This window comes from Phascolarctos cinereus, unplaced genomic scaffold, assembly GCF_003287225.1.
Source record: "Phascolarctos cinereus isolate Bilbo 61053 unplaced genomic scaffold, phaCin_HiC Scaffold_5;HRSCAF=322, whole genome shotgun sequence".
Taxonomy (NCBI): Eukaryota; Metazoa; Chordata; class Mammalia; order Diprotodontia; family Phascolarctidae; genus Phascolarctos; species Phascolarctos cinereus.
The window spans coordinates 11,975,558-11,993,968 of NW_027555958.1; the positions used below are offsets into that span (position 1 = coordinate 11,975,558).

Consider the following 18,411-nt stretch of genomic DNA (forward strand, 5'->3'; position numbering starts at 1 on the left):
TTTTAAAAAAAGCATATAATAAAAAGTTACTCTTTAAATAGTAATTTTTAAAGCTGTCCTTTTCTGTGCTTCCTTCTGAACTTCCTTCTGTTATTTTCTTTTTTTAAAATTAATTTATTTTGATTTATCAACAAAAACTTCCATATGCTTTTGAGTTGAAGATTTTTTCTTCCCCTTCCTCCCTACCACCCTCCCCAAGACGGCGCACAATCTGATATAGGTTATATATATATGCATTCCTATTAAACGTATTTTCACATTAGTGATGTTGTAAGTAAGAATTAGAACCAATAGGAGGAGCTACCAGAAAGAGGAAACAAAACACAACAGAAAAAAATATCAACTAGTCTGCTTCGATCTGCATTCAAACTCCATAGTTCTGTCTTTGGATGTGGATGGCATTTTTCCATCACGAGGCCTTTGGAGATGTCTTAGATCCTTGTGTTGCTGGGAAGGGTTAAGTTTATCAATATTAGTCATCGCACAACATAGCTGTTATTGTATACAGCATTCTCCTGCTTCTGCTCACTTCACTCAGCATCAGTCCATACAAGTCTTTCCAGGTTTTTCTGAAGTCAGCCTGTTCATCATTTCTCATAGCACAATACTGTTCCATTACATTCACATACCACAACTTGCTCAGCCATTCCCCAATTGATGGGCATCCCCTCAATTTCCAATTCTTTGCCACCACAAAAAGCGCTGCTACAAATATTTTTGTACACGTGGGTCCTTTTCCCATTTCTCTTTGGGATATAGCCTTAGAAGTGCTATTGCTGGGTCAAAGGGTATGCACATTTTTATAGCTGCTATAAAAGGTTTTGTACATGTGGGTGCTTTCACATTTGTATGATCTCTTTGCGATACAGCCCTAGAAGTGCTATTGTTGGGTCAAAGTGTATGTACATTTTTATAGCTCTTTGGGCATAGTTGCAAATTGCTCTCCAAAACGGTTGGATCATTTCACAACTCCACCAACAATGCATTAGTGTTCCAATTTTCCCACATCTTCTCTGACATTTATCATTTCCCTGTTTGGTCTTCTTGGCCAATCTGATAGGTGTGATATGGTGCCTCAGAGTTGTTTTGATTTGCATTTCTCTAAACAATAGTGATTTAGAGCATTTTTTCATATAACTATAGACGGCTTTAATTTCTTCATCTGAGAACTTCCTGTTCATATCCTTTGACCATTTATCAGTTGGGGATGTTATTTTCTATGCATGTGAAAAAACCGCTTCAGTGACCCTCTTGAAAAACTCTCGTCTTCTCCAACCCCCACCTACCACTAGCCCAGAGAAAGAAACAGATAAGCAGTGTTGGGCAAAGCAACTTCCCAGAGCGGCCATTCCCAATGTACCCCTCTGCACCTTTCATCCATCCCCTCCTGTCAGGAGTGGGGAGCATCCTTCATCCCAGGTCCTTTGGAGACATGCTGGCTCATTGCATTGATCAGAGTTCTTGAGGCTTTGAAAGGTATTTTCTTTCAGTGATATTGCTCTCGTACAAATCGTTCTCCTGGTTCTGCTCACTTCACTCTGCGTCAATTCATGCTACGTAGAACTCTCTGAAATCATCTTTTTGTTTTTTCATTTCTTATAGCTCAGTAATATTCCATTACCTTTATATGCTGCAATTTGTTCAGCCATCCCCCGCTGTCCATGAGACAGTCTAAGGCATCCTGCTTAGATTCTACCCTCCAGTTCTTATTCAGCCCTGTTCTTTTCATCAGAAATGCTTGAGAGTCCTTTGTTCCATGATAGATCCATTTCCCCGTGCCCCCCCTCCGCCTTTAGGGTTACGCTTCGGTTTGTAGTAGCTTGGTTGTAAGCCTGTGTCTTTTTTGCCTTTTGGAATACTATATTCCGAAATCTCCTCTCACTGACAGGAGAAGCTGCCAGGACTTCTGGCGTCCTGACTCCTTGGTACTTGAACTTCTCCCCTGTGAAGGTTTGCAGTGTTTTTTCTTTGATGTGGGAACTCTGAATTTTGCTGTGACGCTCTTGACTTTGCCCTTTGGGGCTCCTTTCAGGAGGTGATCAGTGTGTTTTGTCTTCACTTTGCCCTCTGGTCCTAATCGATTTGCACAGTTTTCACTTATGATTTCTTGAAATGTAATGTCCCAGCCTTTTTTTCCTTTTAATTATGATTTTCAGAGAGTCCAGGGATTACTTAGTTATCCCTTTGCTCTGTTTCCCACGTCATTTGTTTGGATGCCAAACATCGGAATGTTTTCTCCTATTTTTCTGATCGTTTCTTGCTCTCTCGTGGAGTCATTGATTTGGCTTGATCTGTTATGGCTTTCATGGCATTCTGATTTTTTAAAAAAAATAACGTCATTTTTTTCCTCAACTACATGTAAAGACAATTTTTAATATTCAGTTTTTTAAAATTTTGAGTTCCGAATTTTCTCCCTCCCTTTCTCAGATCCCTCCCCCCCGCCCAAGAAGGTAAGCAGTTTGGTGTAGGTTATATGGGTGCGATCGTGTAAAACATATTTCCATATTAGTCACGTTGTGAAAGAAGAAATAGACCAAGAGCAAAAACACGAACAAGATACAGAAAGTGAACACGCTGGTATCTGCATCCCGACTCCATCCATTCTTTCTCTGGATATGGATGGCATTTTTCATCATGAGTCCTTAGGGACCGCCTTGGATCACTGTGTTACTGAGAAGAGCTGAGTCATTCACAGTTGGTCGTCCCAGGATGGAGCTTGGGATCGTAATAAAACACTGTCTGCATGTCCCTAAAAACAGTCTGGCTCGTTCTCCTTCTGCTGTTCATTCTCGATCTGAGTTCGTTGTTCATTCACACAACCCTCCAAGAACTGTGTCCGACGGACCGTGTCCGTGGGACGCCCGTCCGGCTACACGCCGTAGTCTGGACAGTGGGCGTTCCGTGCCCGCTTGTTTCTTGCTGGGCACATGGGTAAGCCAGACTCTTGAAGGATTATGGCCCTCACGTAAGAGCGGCCGTGTGGTCAGCAGGGGAACACCAGGACGGTCTGGAGGACTTCCCTCTCTGTGGGGAAAGTCTCTTCGCTTTGACCTTTGCACTTGACCTTTTTCCACTTTGTTCTAGAACGCCTCATTCTACCAAATCAGATGGTTTTTGTTATCAACAAATGGCAAGTTCAGTGGGATCTTATCTCTCTGCATCCTGTAGTCCTTTGTATGACAGTAAAGGTGGGGCTGGTCTCCTCGGTGGAACTAGCCCGTCTGTTTCCTTGTCTCCTCATCACGCAGGTTCCCAGAAAGATTTTGTAGAAAATAAGGGCTAGTTAGGGATATTCTCTTGGCCACTTTTTTTTTTGGCAGTACAGTCCCAGATTTTTCCAAGCCTTTGATATTCTCCTGAGGATCAGCGCTCTCCAAACCGTCTCCCTTCCAGCACTGACGTCCTCTGTGCTGGGGGTCACATTCTTCTCTTTCCGTCGCCTCCCACCTTCCTCATGCGACATGTGGGCACTGGGGTCTCAGGGGCCAGATGTGGTGGCTCTGCCTTCACTAGTGACAGAAATGGCAGTCGCTCCCCGGCCGGCCTCTGCAGATCTTTTCCGTTTTTTCTCTCTCGTCCTCACTCCAGTTTCATCCCGAAAAGTCCGTGGGTTGACTTCACTTGGTTGGGCTCTTTCAAGCTCTCCACAAAGTTGGTTTTACCTTCGGTGATGTTTGCTCATAATTTTTTGCCACCTTCCTCTACAAAAGTTTGTGCTGACACTGCCCTTGACTGCCGCATCACTCTCTTTGGCAAGGAAGCGAGGTATTTGCTGGCTAAATCTATGCTATCAACAGAGAATTATAATAGACATGGTTAAACAAAGGTCTGTGTTAGTTAATTGTCCCAAATGGTAACTAACAGAAGAGCCATCTACTGGGCGCCTTGCAGCCCCTGCCAGGGTTTTTAAGCTGCTCCTTGTCAGCTCTCACAGCAGTCCAATGCAGGAGACCTTTTCCTATTGAATAAAACAACAAATCCTGCGAAAATGGAGCCAGGAGCACAGCTTTTACAAATAAGCATTCTATCCCCCCGTGTCACAAAGTTGCTGATATTTGTGTAACAAAAGACTCTTAGTCACCCATTTGTATCTTTGAAAAAGTCAGAAAGTTCACCCATAGCACCACCGTATTGAATGGGACTCAGGTTGGCCGAGTTGGAGGCTGGGATACTTGTCCAGGAAAGTGGCAGCTGGAATGATTCTGGAGAGAGAAACTTGCTTGTTTTTTGAAGAATTCCCTTGTATTCAATTTAACCAGCATCGATTCAATATAGAACAGTATATGAGAGGTGTGCGTGTACGCGTTGTGGAACAAGCCGTGGGGTCAGGTGAGCTCGCTCACTTCCTGTCCCTTAACCTCTTGGATCCTTGGTTTACTCATCTGTTCAATGCTCTGATGATGTCAGGGTTCTGGCCTAAGGACAGTAGACTTAAAACTCTTGAATAACTGTTGCAGTGTAATTGGTTTCCTTTGTAAGCCTTGGCATTTTATTTTATGCATTTACAGCCGTGCTTCTGAGAAGGGCTCTATAGGCTTCCCCAGACTCCTGGCCCGAAAGGCCAGTGCTTTCAGACCTAGTGATTGCTCTGACTTCCATTATTCCATAGCCTGGGATTCTTCAAGAGCGTGGGCTCAGCCGTACTCAAGCTGTCTCTCCCAGAGTGCTGAGCTGACTGCTCTAGGGCACGGTAGGTACTCAGCATACTTGTTGGGTGACCAGATGAAGGAAGGGGCAGGGGAGGAGGCTTAAACAGTCCCTGCCTTCGTGGAGATTACCATCCAGTCTGGGCCTAAGACAAGGCGGCTGGAGCTGTGGTTGGAGAGCTGGCTTTGGAGTCCCGAAGACCCAGGTACAAGTGCTGTCGTGTGACATGTTAGCTCCTGGCTGTGAGGCAGCTTGTCTGCCCCTGCACTGAGGAAGTCACCCTGCCCTCTCCCGTAGGGCCATGTCAGATCCCTGGATAGTGGTGATCCTTGGTGGGATGGGAAGGTGGCGTGCGAGATGGGTGATATGTGGTGGCAGAAGCTCTACTCGTTGGAGAGTGTGGACGAGGAAGGCTGACTTGGAGGGCCCGGTGGGATGGAGATGCGCCACCGCCCTGCAGGAAGACCTCGCCAGACACCTCATCATCTCCGGTGAATGTCAATGGCCGCTGAGTGACAGCAGCTCTCATTCCTTTCCCATACACGCTGGGGCCAGGGAAGGGAGTCCCCTAATCGTGATGAAGCCGCCCACATAGTTGCTGTCCTTTTTAATGCTGCTTTGGGGATGGCAGCCAGGGCCCCCATGCATGCCTGAAATGTTCTTGGCATTTCCGCCCAACAAGATGACTTGATGTACGTGGTTTTAAATTACACAAAATATTCAAATAATGTGCTAGGATTCTTCTTTCCCTGTCTGTGTATGAAACGGCTATGGTAATTTGTTTCCCTTCTGAGTATTTATAGGTCTGTATAAATGAATGAGCCAAACTGTCTGGAAGCTGTATCACTGCAGGTTGTCTGGGGGCCCCTGCACCCAGATGGCGGGGCAGCTAGATGCCGCTGTACGTATTTGGTGAACGGACACTCACATGGCTATTGCTTTGTTTGCCTCCTAGGATTCCTGGACTCCAGAGTTAAAGATGAGGTTGGAAACATTCCTGTCGTCCACTCTCAAAGCCAGTAATACCCCACGGCTTTTTACTCTCTATGTATCCTTCTGACACAAACGTAGAGACCTAAAATAGACGGGCTTTCTTAGACTTTGTTTAAACTGGTGGCTCAGGGCCCCTAAACTGAGCTACGAGACCGTGCATCTCATTTGGGGAATGGTGAATGAAACGTTTGCCTCCTGCAGGAAGAAGCCAGTCTTCACGAAGCAGGCCATTAAGCTCGAGTTTCAAACATTAGGCCAGAGGTTGGATTCAGACTCTTTTTTTTGTTTGTTTTTGGCTAGGCAACGGGGTTAAGTGACTTGCCCAGGGTCACACAGCTAGTAAGTGTTATGTGTCTGAGGCCGGATTTGAACTCGGGTCCTCCTGAATCCAGGGCCAGTGCTATATCCACTGTGCCACCTAGCTGCCCTCAAACTCTTTTTTTTTATTTAAAATTTTTTTTTGATCCAAACACTAAATTTTAGAGCCAGAGAGAGCCTTAGCCTTAATAGAAAAAACCTCTGGGGATCCATCTCCTTCTGTAAAACTGGGGGTTGAATTAATTAACTAGGGCTTCCTTCATAGGCTTATGGCGCTTAGACCTTTTATGGTCATATCCCAAATGTTGTTATCTACTTTCTGTGTGCCTTCTTTCTTTACCAAAAAGCCAGGCCCTGATTTCAGAAGAAGAACATGCCTTCTTCAGGGGTCTGCAGCATTCTTTCTGCATCTCTCTTATGGAGACTGTGTGGTCCAGTGCAATACCAGATTTGGGGTCAGGTAGGGAACCAGCCCTGGCTCAGACACTCACTGGGCCCATATGGTACTTTACTTGTCAGAGACTTGGTTTCCCCAAATGCTGCACTGCTGACCCCACAGGATTGGGGTAGGGAGCGTGTTGTTTGTAAACCTTTATTCACATGCTATTTAAACGTAAACATTTATCACATTATTGTGACTTGATTATAATTCTCTGCTCCTTTCCCAGGATTGCTCAGAGTAGGAGCCTAAAGCTTCCTTTAATAATTATTCTTTGTGATTGATATTATTGGTTGGGAAATAGCTGTCAGCTCTCCATTAGCCTGCTTTGATATTTTGGAGCCCAAATGTTAGACCATGCTGGTCTACCCAGCCTGCCATGAAGCTTTTCCTCCAGTGAGCTTCAGTCAGCTAGCACACAGTAAAGGAGACCCTCCTCCTTTGGGGTCCTAGAGACGCCACCTAAAACAGGGGTGTGTAAAGCAAATATTGGAACTCCAATTCTCTAAGAGACCTCGTTGATAATTTTTAAAAAATAGACTCTTTGTTGGTTTGAAAATTAACTAGGTTTTGACCCCTATAGGCCGTGACTGAGGAGTTGGTAACTGGCAGGCTATGCATCTGGGGGCTGGCTTTTAGTATTATGTGACCCTGCTGAGGTTCTGTCTTATGGGAGGGTGCCAGTGATACCCACTCTTGCACTATGGGAAGAGGGAGGTGTTTGGAGTGGTCGCAGGGCTCGGGTTCAAATCTGGCTCTCCCACTTATCGGCCATGTATGCTTGGGCAAGTCACGTGACTTCTGCAGGCCTTCATGTCCTCCTCTATACAATGAGGGGGTTGGCCTCGCTGACCTCAGAAGGCTCTTCTGTCCCAAGATCTGGGATCCCCTCACTCTTGGGATATTTTTCCTGAACTTTTTTCATTTCACAGAAGGAGAATGGGCAGAGCAGCAAAGGTAAGCTATCACTCTGCTGTGTGTGTGTGTGTGTGTGTATGTGGAACAGGTTTCGTGATGTGGATCGTGAAGCATTTGGAATGTAGAACTCAACCCATCCATAGGATTTAATAGTCCTGTTTTCCTTAAAGAACCAGCCCTCTCAGTTCCCAGAGGCCCGGCTTCCATTCAGCTCAATGAGAATTGCGCACGCGTAAGAAAAGGCAGACTATTGTTTCTCATCCAGCCCGCGAGTGCCGGTTGTTACAGTTGTCACGTAGACGTGAAAGTCAGTTCAGGAGATACATTTGATTTTGTTTGGTGTTCACAGAGGTAGAGCTGGGGGGGAATCCTGATCGCTAATCCCCAAACTCCCCAGATGTGGATGCCAACACCCTGAGAGGCCGAGGCTGCCGCAATGCTGAGCAGCTGCGGTGGTAGCTGAGCCCAGGTTCCATGAGCTCTTGGATGAATTCCAAACTCACGTTTCTCAGCCAACACATAAGGTCATGGGAGATGGTCGGAATTGTTGGCTCATTCATCCATCTGTCTATTCATTAAATGTTTATTGAGCATCTGCTAGCAACATCTTACTGTGCACGCCCCAACAAAATACAATGCCTGGTCCCTGCACTGAGAGAGCTGATTATTTTGCGAGGCTTGGGGTAGGGAAGGAGGAGGGGCAGGAATCCTTGGCACATCTCATGTTAACTCAGCTGTCACAAGATGGAGTCCAGAGGGCGGGTGAAGTCCTGGTGGCATCCACATCCTGGGAGCTGCCCGTTTGCCAATCGAGGCAGGTGGGCTGGTCAGTAACCAGGGGAGCTTGGTCTTAGCAGAGGAGGGCTTTGCCACCATGTTTGTGATTCCTCAGGACCAATCAGAGGAAGGCATTTGGCAGATCAAGTAACTAAGAAAAATGTGCCCCAAAGCCGCCCAGGATCTTACCGTGCCAGAATAAAAAAGCACGCTCTGTCGCTTAATGCTCAGTGTAAAGGAGGCTCTGCCACCTCCACAGGGAAATGTGGGTTCAGGGCACAACCTGGACCAGACCTCATAGGCTAAGATCTTGTTTCAATGACTTTACAGAAAGTATGTCGTTAAGAAAGCCACGTGGCCATATGGGAGTGAGAGATGCCATGCCCACAGGCTTTTCTCCCATCTCATCCCTCTTTGTCTGGGCCACACAAACAGAGCCTCGCCATGGTGATCGTGAGGGTCTGCAGCAGGAATCGGTGTTTGTACCAAACTGAACCATCGTCCCAGTTTGGGAGATGTTTCAGTTATCATTCTTGTTGGGAGATTGCAACCGACCTTTAGGAGGCCTTAGGGGCAAAACCCCAGAGTTCTGGTGGCCAGGAGAGTTGCTACGTTAACAGAAGACTCTCCACTCTCCCAGCTTTGCGGGGGGGTTTGTCCTTTGAAAAGTGAGATGAACACAGATCCCACTTGCTTCTGTCCCCCAATGCTAGGGTTAAGCAAGGCCCAAAATACTTTTAAAAGAAAACTTGGACCTTTTAGACTTGGATTTCTGGGCATTTTGGCATTGTTCAAAGAAGGTCAGGATTAAGAATTCTATTTTTGCCTCTGAAGGATTTGGCAAATAAAGTATCTTTTTTTTTTTTTTACGACCATGGGCACAAGTAGGGACCCCTAGAGGAGATGCCCTGGGGCCATTGCCCTACCTTTAGGGGGTCCAGGAGAGGCCTGTTCTGCCTGGCCGTTAAGGGAAGGCTGTCATTGTGTGTCTTAGATCTGACCGATGTAGGCTTGGTAGGAGAGGCAGGGGGTGGTTAGTGTGGGAGACACCCCAGGGTTTAGTCCTGCATCTCCTCCTGTCCTCTTTGTGGGATGCAGATGTTTCAGGCAGCTGTGCGGTCCATTGTTGTGATTTGTGCTCAGGTCCAGCCTCCTGCTGCCTATCCAAGCAGTGCCAAGCAGACTCATTCCCAAAATCCCTCCCTGGAGGAGGTGGCCAAGCCTGGGCCTGAGGCAGATGTGCCTCCCAGTGCTTCCTCCAGGGCAGGAAGCAGCAGGAGGGCCCTTCATGGCGGGGGACTGGCTGCTCTTCACTGAGGTGTGGCTATGTGCCAGCTCCCCCTGGGGGGCTGGGTGTCCCAGGAGCCCCATCCCCTCCTTCTGGTAGCTTTTCCCCAGTTTGGTGAGTGATAAAGAGTATAGGCCATAGGCTCTGGACCTGGACTCGGATAGGGTCGTGAGGATCCTGAGAGCAGAGGAGAAACAAAGTAGTGTGCCCTGGGCAGCAGGCCTTGAAAGGCTATTTCATGGTCTGAAAAACCAAGGGGGCTTCGCACAGCTGAAAGGCTAATCTGGATTGGCGCAGGCCGTCCAGATCAAGGCCAGAGGTGCAGTTTGGTGGTGGTCACGCCTGCCAGTGGACATCAGCACGTCTGGACAGAACCCGCTGCTCTCCAGACATCCCCATTCCTGCGGAGGGCACCCTGTGCCCCCCATACCGCTGATCATCCTCACCTCCTCACTCTTGTTCACCCCAAATCCTGTGGTCTCTGCATCCTGTCTCTTCTTCATGCTGACCACGGCTGGCCCAGCCCAGATCTGCATCACCTCTCATGTAGACATCAGCAGCCTCCTGATTGGTGTCCCTGCCTCGAGTCCTGCCCCTCTCCAGCCCCCAGGCCACTGAGCTGCCAAAGCAGCCTCCAGAAAGCACTGGTTTGACCATGTCACTCCCTGTTTAATGAACTCCAGGGGCTCCCTAGGACATACTCTGACATCAGCCATAAACTCCTCTTTGCACTCTGGCCCTAGCCTAGCTTGCCAGGCTTCTTACACACATACATACACACACACATGCACACGCACACGCACACACATGCATATACACATGACTCCTCTTCACACACATACCTGCGCATGTGCACACACGACTCCCCTTCACACACATGCACACACAACTGCCCTATACACACACAACTACCCTTCACACATGCATACACACATGACTCCCCTTCACACACATACACACATGCACACGTCTCCCCTTCACACATGCATATACACACAATTCCCCTTCACACACATACATACCTGCACACGTGCACACACAACTCCCCTTCACACACATACACACATGACCCCCTTCACACATGCATACACACACGACTCCTCTCCACATACATGCACATGCATGCACACATGTCTGCCCTTTACACACACATACACACATACACACGATTCCCCTTCACACACATACCTGCGCATGTGCACACACGACTCCCCTTTACACACATGCACATACAACTCCCCTTTACATACACATGTACACACATGCAACTGCCCTTCACACATGTGTGCGTGCACGACTCCCCTTCACACATGCACACACACATACTACTCCCCTTCACATACACACACACACACACACACACACATGGCATTTCGTGTCATTCCCTGTCCCTGCAGAGCTCAGAATCTTTCTCCACAGAATCTTTCCTGCTTCCCCCAGCTACCAGCCCCCATCTGCGCCCCCATCTCCCCCACCCCACTGCTGTGATCCCCTCATCTCTCTTGTAGGTGCCGCACCTTGGCTAGACTGTTGCTTTGTCCCCAGTGATCATCAGAAGGCCTACTACATCATAGAGCGTGAAGGCAGGTTGGGTCAGTCTCTGTGACCAGGCATTTAGTAAATGCTTCCTGTGCGCCTGGCCCACAGAGTGTCCTAGGGGTTACCAGGACCAGGTCTGATGTCCAGAGCTGATGCTTGTTAAGCCTTAGGCGCCCAATTTTCTTTCTAAAAAATAGCCCTGAGGCTCAGGTAGTGGAGGGGGAGGGCCGGTGGACACCTTGTTCCAGTTATTTTGCCAGAATCCTTCCCAGGTCACCGTCTCTGGGCTTCTCGGTTAATCAGAGTAGGTGTGGCCCGCCAGGTTTGAGGTTTCCTAACGGAGCCCCGATGCCCTGTTCCTCGGGGAGCTCTGCTAGGCGGGCAGCCTGCAGGGCTGAGAGGGGAAGGCAGCCCCTGTAAGGGGGGCCTGAGGAGGGGGAGCAGGCGGCCTTGGTCCTGAGCACTTGGTGCTGCCTCCTCCCTCGGTCTGTGCTTCGGTGCCTCCGGCTCACGTGTTTGATGCTCTCGAGCTGCCGCACGATCTCTGGGCTGTCTCTGAGCCCCACAGCCTTTGCAGAGACCAGGTAGAGTGATCTTGAGGGTTAGAAGGAGATGGACCATGGGGCAGGCAGGGTCCAAGAGTGGAGAGTGAAGGGGGTCCCTTGCTGGCATTGATCCCGGGGCGTCATCAGGCCGGAATTTGCAGGTCCCCAGCCTGGCTGGGATTCCGTGATTGAGTGAGAGCAGGTTCACTATGTCCATCCTGTGATCGAGGGGGTGGCCTGGGGAAGTGCGCGAGGGGCCTTATCACTGAAGGTGGTGGGATTTGAGATTCTTCCATTGCTGGAGAGGTGTGTGGGCAGGTCTGCGGACACGTCTGCCCCCGGGCTCAGGAGGGCTTTGTGCCATGCCCTGACTTAGGGCACCAAAGGAATTGTTTGGGTTGGTAGTGCTGGTCAGTGTGCAGCTCTGCCAGCTTATCCCACGTGAGCCAGGGCTCGGGTACCAGGATCCCCGTTGCCCAGTAGGAGACTCTCATCTGGGAGGGACGAGGGGCAAGGCCGTGGAGGCCGGCTGTCCACCCAGGGATCAGCTGGGGCACTGTGAAGACTTGAGCGCGATGGGTTTGACCAGTCGGGAAGAGCGGCTGTCTCTGGAGCCCTCTGCTGGTGAGTGGCAGCATTGCTGGAGATCGTACTGGCCATGGCCAGTGGTTAGGGAGGTGCCTGCCTGGGTGCGTGTGGGGTGCAGCAGAGGGGGAGGGTGAAGACTGAGCTTTGTCTGGGGCAGGGGAGCACTGTGTTTCGAGGGGTTCTGCCTCCCAGCAAGCTCAGGGGGGCCCAGCCCTGGACTGGCTATCACTGATGCCCCCCAGAGCCATGGGCAGGCCCTGCTGAGGGCAGGCCACCTAGCGGACAGAAGTGCAGGGAATTCTGTGAAGCTGATGCTGCCTCCCAGCAAGCTCAGGGGGGCCCAGCCCTGGACTGGCTATCACTGATGCCCCCCAGAGCCATGGGCAGGCCCTGCTGAGGGCAGGCCACCTAGCGGACAGAAGTGGCAGAAAAGCACAGACCACAGGGTGCCCTCTCCCTGCTGTCATACTCTGAGACACTCCCTGGAACTTTCAGGTTGAAAAGAGAAATGAGAAGGTATTTGATAGAAAGAAAATAGTAGTACAGTCTGTTTTCTATTCTTAAAGGTGTTTTTTCGTATGTTTATCATTTGATCTGAACCTGTGTTTTCATTAGCCTCCCAGTGTGGAAATTCCTTCTAAGATATATGACTGTCTCCAATGTCTAGGCTTAGAGATTTGCCCCTGGTCCCCGGACCAGGATGGGTCAGAGGCAGAGTGGGAACCTAGGACGTCCTTCATGAGACCCTTCTCCATGATGCCAGGTGGCCTCTCTTAGTATGGTGCCAGGTTGTTATTTCTTTTCAAAATTACAAACCCTGAGGAAAGTCCCCCAAAGTCCTGTTGCATGTAGTAAGGGGGGGTGGGGTGGGGTCTGTATTCAGTTCTGGGGCCTCTGGGGAACAATCAGCCGGAAGGCTCACTCAGACACTCAGACAACCATCTTAGAGCTTTCCAAGGGAACCCTTTGTATGGGTACTTTGGACCTTTTGAGGCAGTGCCACCTTTTGGCCTGGTCAAATTAACAGGCAAGTGTGAAGTACTTATTGTGTGCTGAGAGCTGAGGATACTACTGCAAGCCCTCAGACAGCTTACTCTCTGATGGGGGAAGACTCCCTATGAAAGGGAGCTGGAAAGGTGGAGAGAGGTCTGGGCAGGGCTGCTGGGAAAGTCCAGGGAAAGAAAGAAGGCTGGGCTGGGCCCATCTTTACGGGGAACTCCTCGGTGGGAGAAGGGGGTCACCAGCGGCGGGGGGAGAGGGAGGAAGAAGCACGGTGCCCACCCAGTCCTTTGTCTTCCCTTTATCTTGTCCAGGGGTTCACTGGCCTGATCTCTAGAGTTGGAAACCAGATTGCGGCAAGGTGTGAAAACAGTTGAAATCTGGGCTTCTTTCCAGACTCCCCTGTGCTGTAGAAATGCCCTTCCTCAGAGGGCAAAAATGCCATTTATTTTAATGCAAAATGAACTGCTTTTCAGGGCCAATATCCAGCCTTGCATTGGCCCTACTCTTGAGCAAATGCCCAATCTCTGGGAGGAGGTGGGGGATCCGCCTCTTCATGTTTTCTGTACGTGTAACTGTCGCTTCCCCATAGCTTCCTCAACTATCAGACGTGGCTCACTGAGACCTTGGCAGCTGCTCTCCTCGGCCGCTTGGCCAGTTCAGCTTCAAGGCCGTTCCCAAATCAAGAGCAAGTTACAGGAATCCCTCTTTACCCCAACACCACGTCTGCCACTGGTGTCTGCACAGCCCTCATCCTGGTTCAGACTCCATGTCTTAGCGTTTGTCTCCCGAGAGGAATAATTCCCTGCCCGGTCTGTCCTGCCCTCTCCCCACTTCTGGGCTCCACTTCTGGGCTCATTCCACTCCCTGGAGCATAATCTCTTTGGCCACTAGGGATTGGATAATAGTACCTGAATGGCTCCAAGTAACTTGAACTTGCCAACCCAGGAGCCCTCCTGTCAGGCACAGGACAAGCTTAGGGAGCTCACAAAACACTCTTCTCTTCCACTGTGGAAGCTCAGCTCTCGTGGCATGGCGGGCACCTTCCACCTAGAAAACCCAGGCCAATAGTTCACCCAGGCAGGTCCCTAGGGATGTGGGGCCCTACCCAGAGACCCAGGGTCCCTCCAAGTGTGGCTGGAAGGGCCTTTGGAAGCAAGAGGCTCAGAGAGATTTGACTTGCCCACAGTGTGGCAGAGCCCGAGTCCCACTCTGATTTGGGATCAGAATTGTACAGAGTCACCTTTATTAAATACAAGCAGGTGCTTGGAGACTGAGTATTCCAGGCTGAGGCAAGAGCTCTGATTCCAGTGATAAAGCAGCCTGGTCATGATAATGGGACATTATGAAAGGCTTTGTCTGAGGCTTGGCCGCTCTCCTCCTACCTCTATCACCCAGACCAAGCCCGCCTAGTCTTGTGGCCAAGGTCTGGGTAATCTGTGGGGACTTGGCCTTCTCTGGGTGATACGTTTAATGGGAAACACAGGCGGGACCTCAGGACAGCACCCAGGGACAAGCTGCAGACTAGCTGGAGGCCGGTTGTCATCCTACTCTTGAACTGCTCTGGTTCCTGTCCGGGGATTCATGCCCTCCTGGTAACAAAGGATGAAGCATCATTACTGGCCAGTGCCCAGGGTACTGGTGGGCAAGGAAGCGCACACTCAGTGCTGGGGAAGGGTAAGTCTCATTACTGAACCAGAGGGAGCTCTTTGGCAGAATGGATCCAACCTGAATTGACTCTCCACATATTCTGAGGCCGTCTCCTAGTAGAGACCTCCAGCCAAGCTGGGAAGCTGCCAGATCCACAGTAAACAGAATGAAGGAAACCTGTTCATTCAAATTGGAAACGAGAGCGTCCGTGCCCCCTTGGCATCCTCCTCTCCGAATCGGGAGTGTCCTTGATAAGGTGGAGAGCGTATGTCCAGGAAAGGGCAGCTGGGACTCTGAAGGGACTCTGAAGACTTGTGTTCCTCTCCTGTGAGAGCCAGTGGAAAGAACTGGGGACGAGGGTCGTCGGGGATATAAGGGTATGTTTGAAGAGGGAACTGACTTATTCTCGGTGGCTCCAGAGTACAAAACCAAAGAAACGGGTAGAGTTGCCAAGAGGCAAAGTGGCCCAAGCCACCCCTAAATGGAGTGGTCAGCATCAGGAGGCCTGGGCTCTCTTCAGGAGCGGTCTCCAAGCAAAAGCTGGTGGTGAGGCTTGGGGTATTTTGTAGGTCAGGAGGAGCTTGGCTGGGGTGACCCCTGGGACCCTTTCCAACTGCGAAAGGCTCTGGGATTTGGGGCAAAGACCTCCTTGGGCTCTGGGTAGCCGCTGGCCTGTCTGGCTCCCCCCTTCCAGCCCTGAAATCCGGTGATTTGTGAAGAGGGGGCCCCATCAAGCAGGAGATGGGGAACTTAGAAAAGGGGAGGCCCAAGTTCCTGTAGTCTTCAGGTAGAACCGGCACTGAAGAGATTTCTGTAAACTTTGCTCTAAGTTTTCTTTCTGGTCTTTTCCTGTGATTTCATCAATATAAGGAGCTTCCAGGGTGGAAATGCCCTCTGCCAATGCAAATCAGTGACTCGTCTGTGACTTACCATCTTAGTGAATTTTGTGGAGGCTCTGAGAGGTTAAGGGGTCTGCCTTTGGCCACACAGCCAGCGTGCATCGGCAGAATACGAAGCCTAGTCTTTTTGATGCTAAGGCCAGCCCTCTATTTACTATGTCATGCTAGCTCTTAAAATACTTAGAAGGAAGTGTATGTGGTGTTTTCAGGGAGCAGAGCAATAGGGAAACCTGTACCTGTCGTAGGCAAAAAGCAGGCATCTATTAAACACCTCTTAGGTGCTACGTACTGGGAATGAAGAGCAGCGGCTGTCCTCAGGGAGCTTATATCCTTCTAGGCCAAGCTGGGTGCTTAAGGAGTCTTGGCACAGGAAGTAGGGGCAGCCAGAAGCCACAGAGCCAAGTTCTGGGCTTGCGGAGGCCATGCCAATGGGATGGCACTGTGGGATCTGAGGGATGGCTCTGTGGGTGGGTGCCGTGACTTTGTGCTGCTGGTCGAAGCTAATGACCTTTTAGAAGCAGCCTTTTCCAAAGCTTTGTTCTGTCCCCGTGACAGCAGCACTGTTGTTGGGTAACATTTACTGAGTGCCAACACAGGTATCAGAAACATAGTGGCCTTTGAAAAACATCGTGTTTTCGTTACATTATTGATATTGGCTTCGTTGGATGCCTGGAAATAACGACTCCTGTGTTGTGAGATTACAGATCTCATAAATGGGCAGCTTAAATGGTTCACTGTGGTTTTGTAAATCTCCCAGCGCGTTGAGTGGGGTGATTCCTAGTTGGAGGTCTGTCTCCTTCAAGGTGCTAAAGCGTAACTGTACCTAGAAATTCTCACGCTCGCAAGCACCCCAGAGGCTTCACTCAGCCGCCGCTGCCCATAGTGACTCACCGGCAGGAACCAGGCCTCTTTTTATTTAGAGAGACCTGGATTTATACTTAGGATCCTGCGTCCACAGATGAGCTGAGTAGTCAGCTACAAGCTTTGTCCAGTCATGGAAAAAGAGAACCGAAGACTCTTAAGGACTGAGTTTTATCTCCTTTGTATTGCTTGATTACTCTAGCTAGAGAAAGAGTCCGGCGAATGAATGAAAAGGCATCTCGGCAGCACTTACTGTGTGCCGCACACTGCTAAGCTCTAGGGATGCAAATCCTAAAGCCAAGACAGTCCTGACCTTGGAGGCGCTCAGTGGGGGAGACAACACATGCAGACGGGAGGTGGTGCCCAGGGTGGGGCATTTGCTTGGGAAAGGTACAGGGCTAGTGAGGGTAACCACACACCCTTTCCGGAAACAGAGCCAGTATTGATGGGATTTGATTATTGTCCCAGAAGTAAAAAGTAGGGATGGGGTGGAGGAGGAGCAAGGTGGTCAGCAAGAAGATGGCCAAGAAGTAAAGTGAAACAAGGTTGGGGCCAGTCTGAGATAGGGGGTCCCCAGTCAAGGCAGCTCCCCAGGGCTTCGAGGCGGGAGTTCCAGAACCGAAAGGGTTAAGTTCTCATAAACACAAGCCTGGTAGCAGTCTGTATACAATTTTTGTTTTTACTTAAAGCTGGGCACATGATTCTTTTGGCTTCAGAACACAAATAGATTTATGTAGCTGCAGTTGGAATGTGAAAGTGCTTAGAAACTTTTCAACAATAAAGCCGAGAACCTGATTTTTTAAATGACAGAGAGCTTTTAGTGTGACTGTTTCTACTTAAATTTCATTCTTACAGTAAGGCATCTGGGTTGTGTTGTTAGTACCCCATAAAAGTGGACAGCAGAGAAACTGTCATGTCCATGTTTAGTGCTCTGGGGCAAAGTTGATTGCTTTGAGTGCTTGCCAAGGAGCTTATGGCAAGAGTCAGAGTCTGTTTCTCACTGAGGGGATGTGAGTGTACTTTCTGCGCGCAGCCGGTGTGCCTTTATTAAAATGATCCAGTCAACAATGGCCGGGAAAATTTGGCCAACCTTCCAGATCTCTCCAGCTTCTAAGAGGAGGTCCAAGTCTGTTGTGGACTTGCGATGGGATCACACGTTTAGGTTCTGGGTCCCCATCCCTCGTGCTGTGCAAATTGCCATGAAGAGGCAGCCCCTTGACTTGTTGTTTCCCTGGCTTTGGAGGTCTTTTCATCCAGACTGTGGCATGTCACTGTGGCCTGCTGATGGGCTTGGACCATTCGGGGCAGTGGTCACTGAGCTGACAGTATGGCCACGATGAGTACTTGGGAAGTGGCCTCCGTGACTGAGATGTATCTGATAAAAACTTTATAAGGCAGTGACAACCTCATGAAGTTGTCTTATGAGAGTAAAGCTTATGATGAAGATGTCTTCATATTAGAAATTCTGTGATATTTTAATGGAGTTTTGGTCATATTAGTGAAATGTTACCAAGAACCTGTATGTTCTAACCCAAGCTGTGGATTATCGGCACACACACATCCTCGGTGTGGTACAGGGAGATGAGCCCTGGGTTTGGAGTCCAAAGAGTCAGTGCGCTTCGTAATTATTAGTTTTGTGGCCTTGGGGAAGTCACTGCGCTCTCTGGGCCTCACTTTACTCATCAATAAAATGGGTAGGTTGGGCCAGATGACTCTGAGGTCTCCCTCCATCTCTAGCTCCTCTTGGTTGGATCCTATTTGAATTGGGAGCTACGTTAAAAAGGAAAAAGAAGGTACCATAGCCTGAGAGGGTGAAAAGCGAGAAGGCTCTGAAGTAATGGTGGGCTCTCAAGAAAAAGTTCTGATGGCCTGAATTATCCTGATGCAGAAGATAAGGGGGAGACTCCTGTGGCTTCACAGAAAAATGAAACTAAGTCTGAAAGGACACCT

At 49.5% G+C, this 18,411-nt stretch overlaps 1 protein-coding gene across 4 annotated transcripts in view; it reads left to right on the plus strand.

The window, feature by feature from the left end:
* Positions 1-18,411, plus strand: part of ARMC9 (armadillo repeat containing 9) — a 143,820-nt gene that overhangs the window by 11,528 nt on the left and 113,881 nt on the right. For all 4 annotated transcript variants that reach the window (XM_020972160.2, XM_078154653.1, XM_020972158.2 and 1 more), the window contains 2 exons: positions 5,603-5,695; positions 7,330-7,354. In XM_020972160.2, the coding sequence (XP_020827819.1) occupies positions 5,603-5,695; positions 7,330-7,354 (118 nt within the window). The remainder of the gene's footprint in view (positions 1-5,602; positions 5,696-7,329; positions 7,355-18,411) is intronic.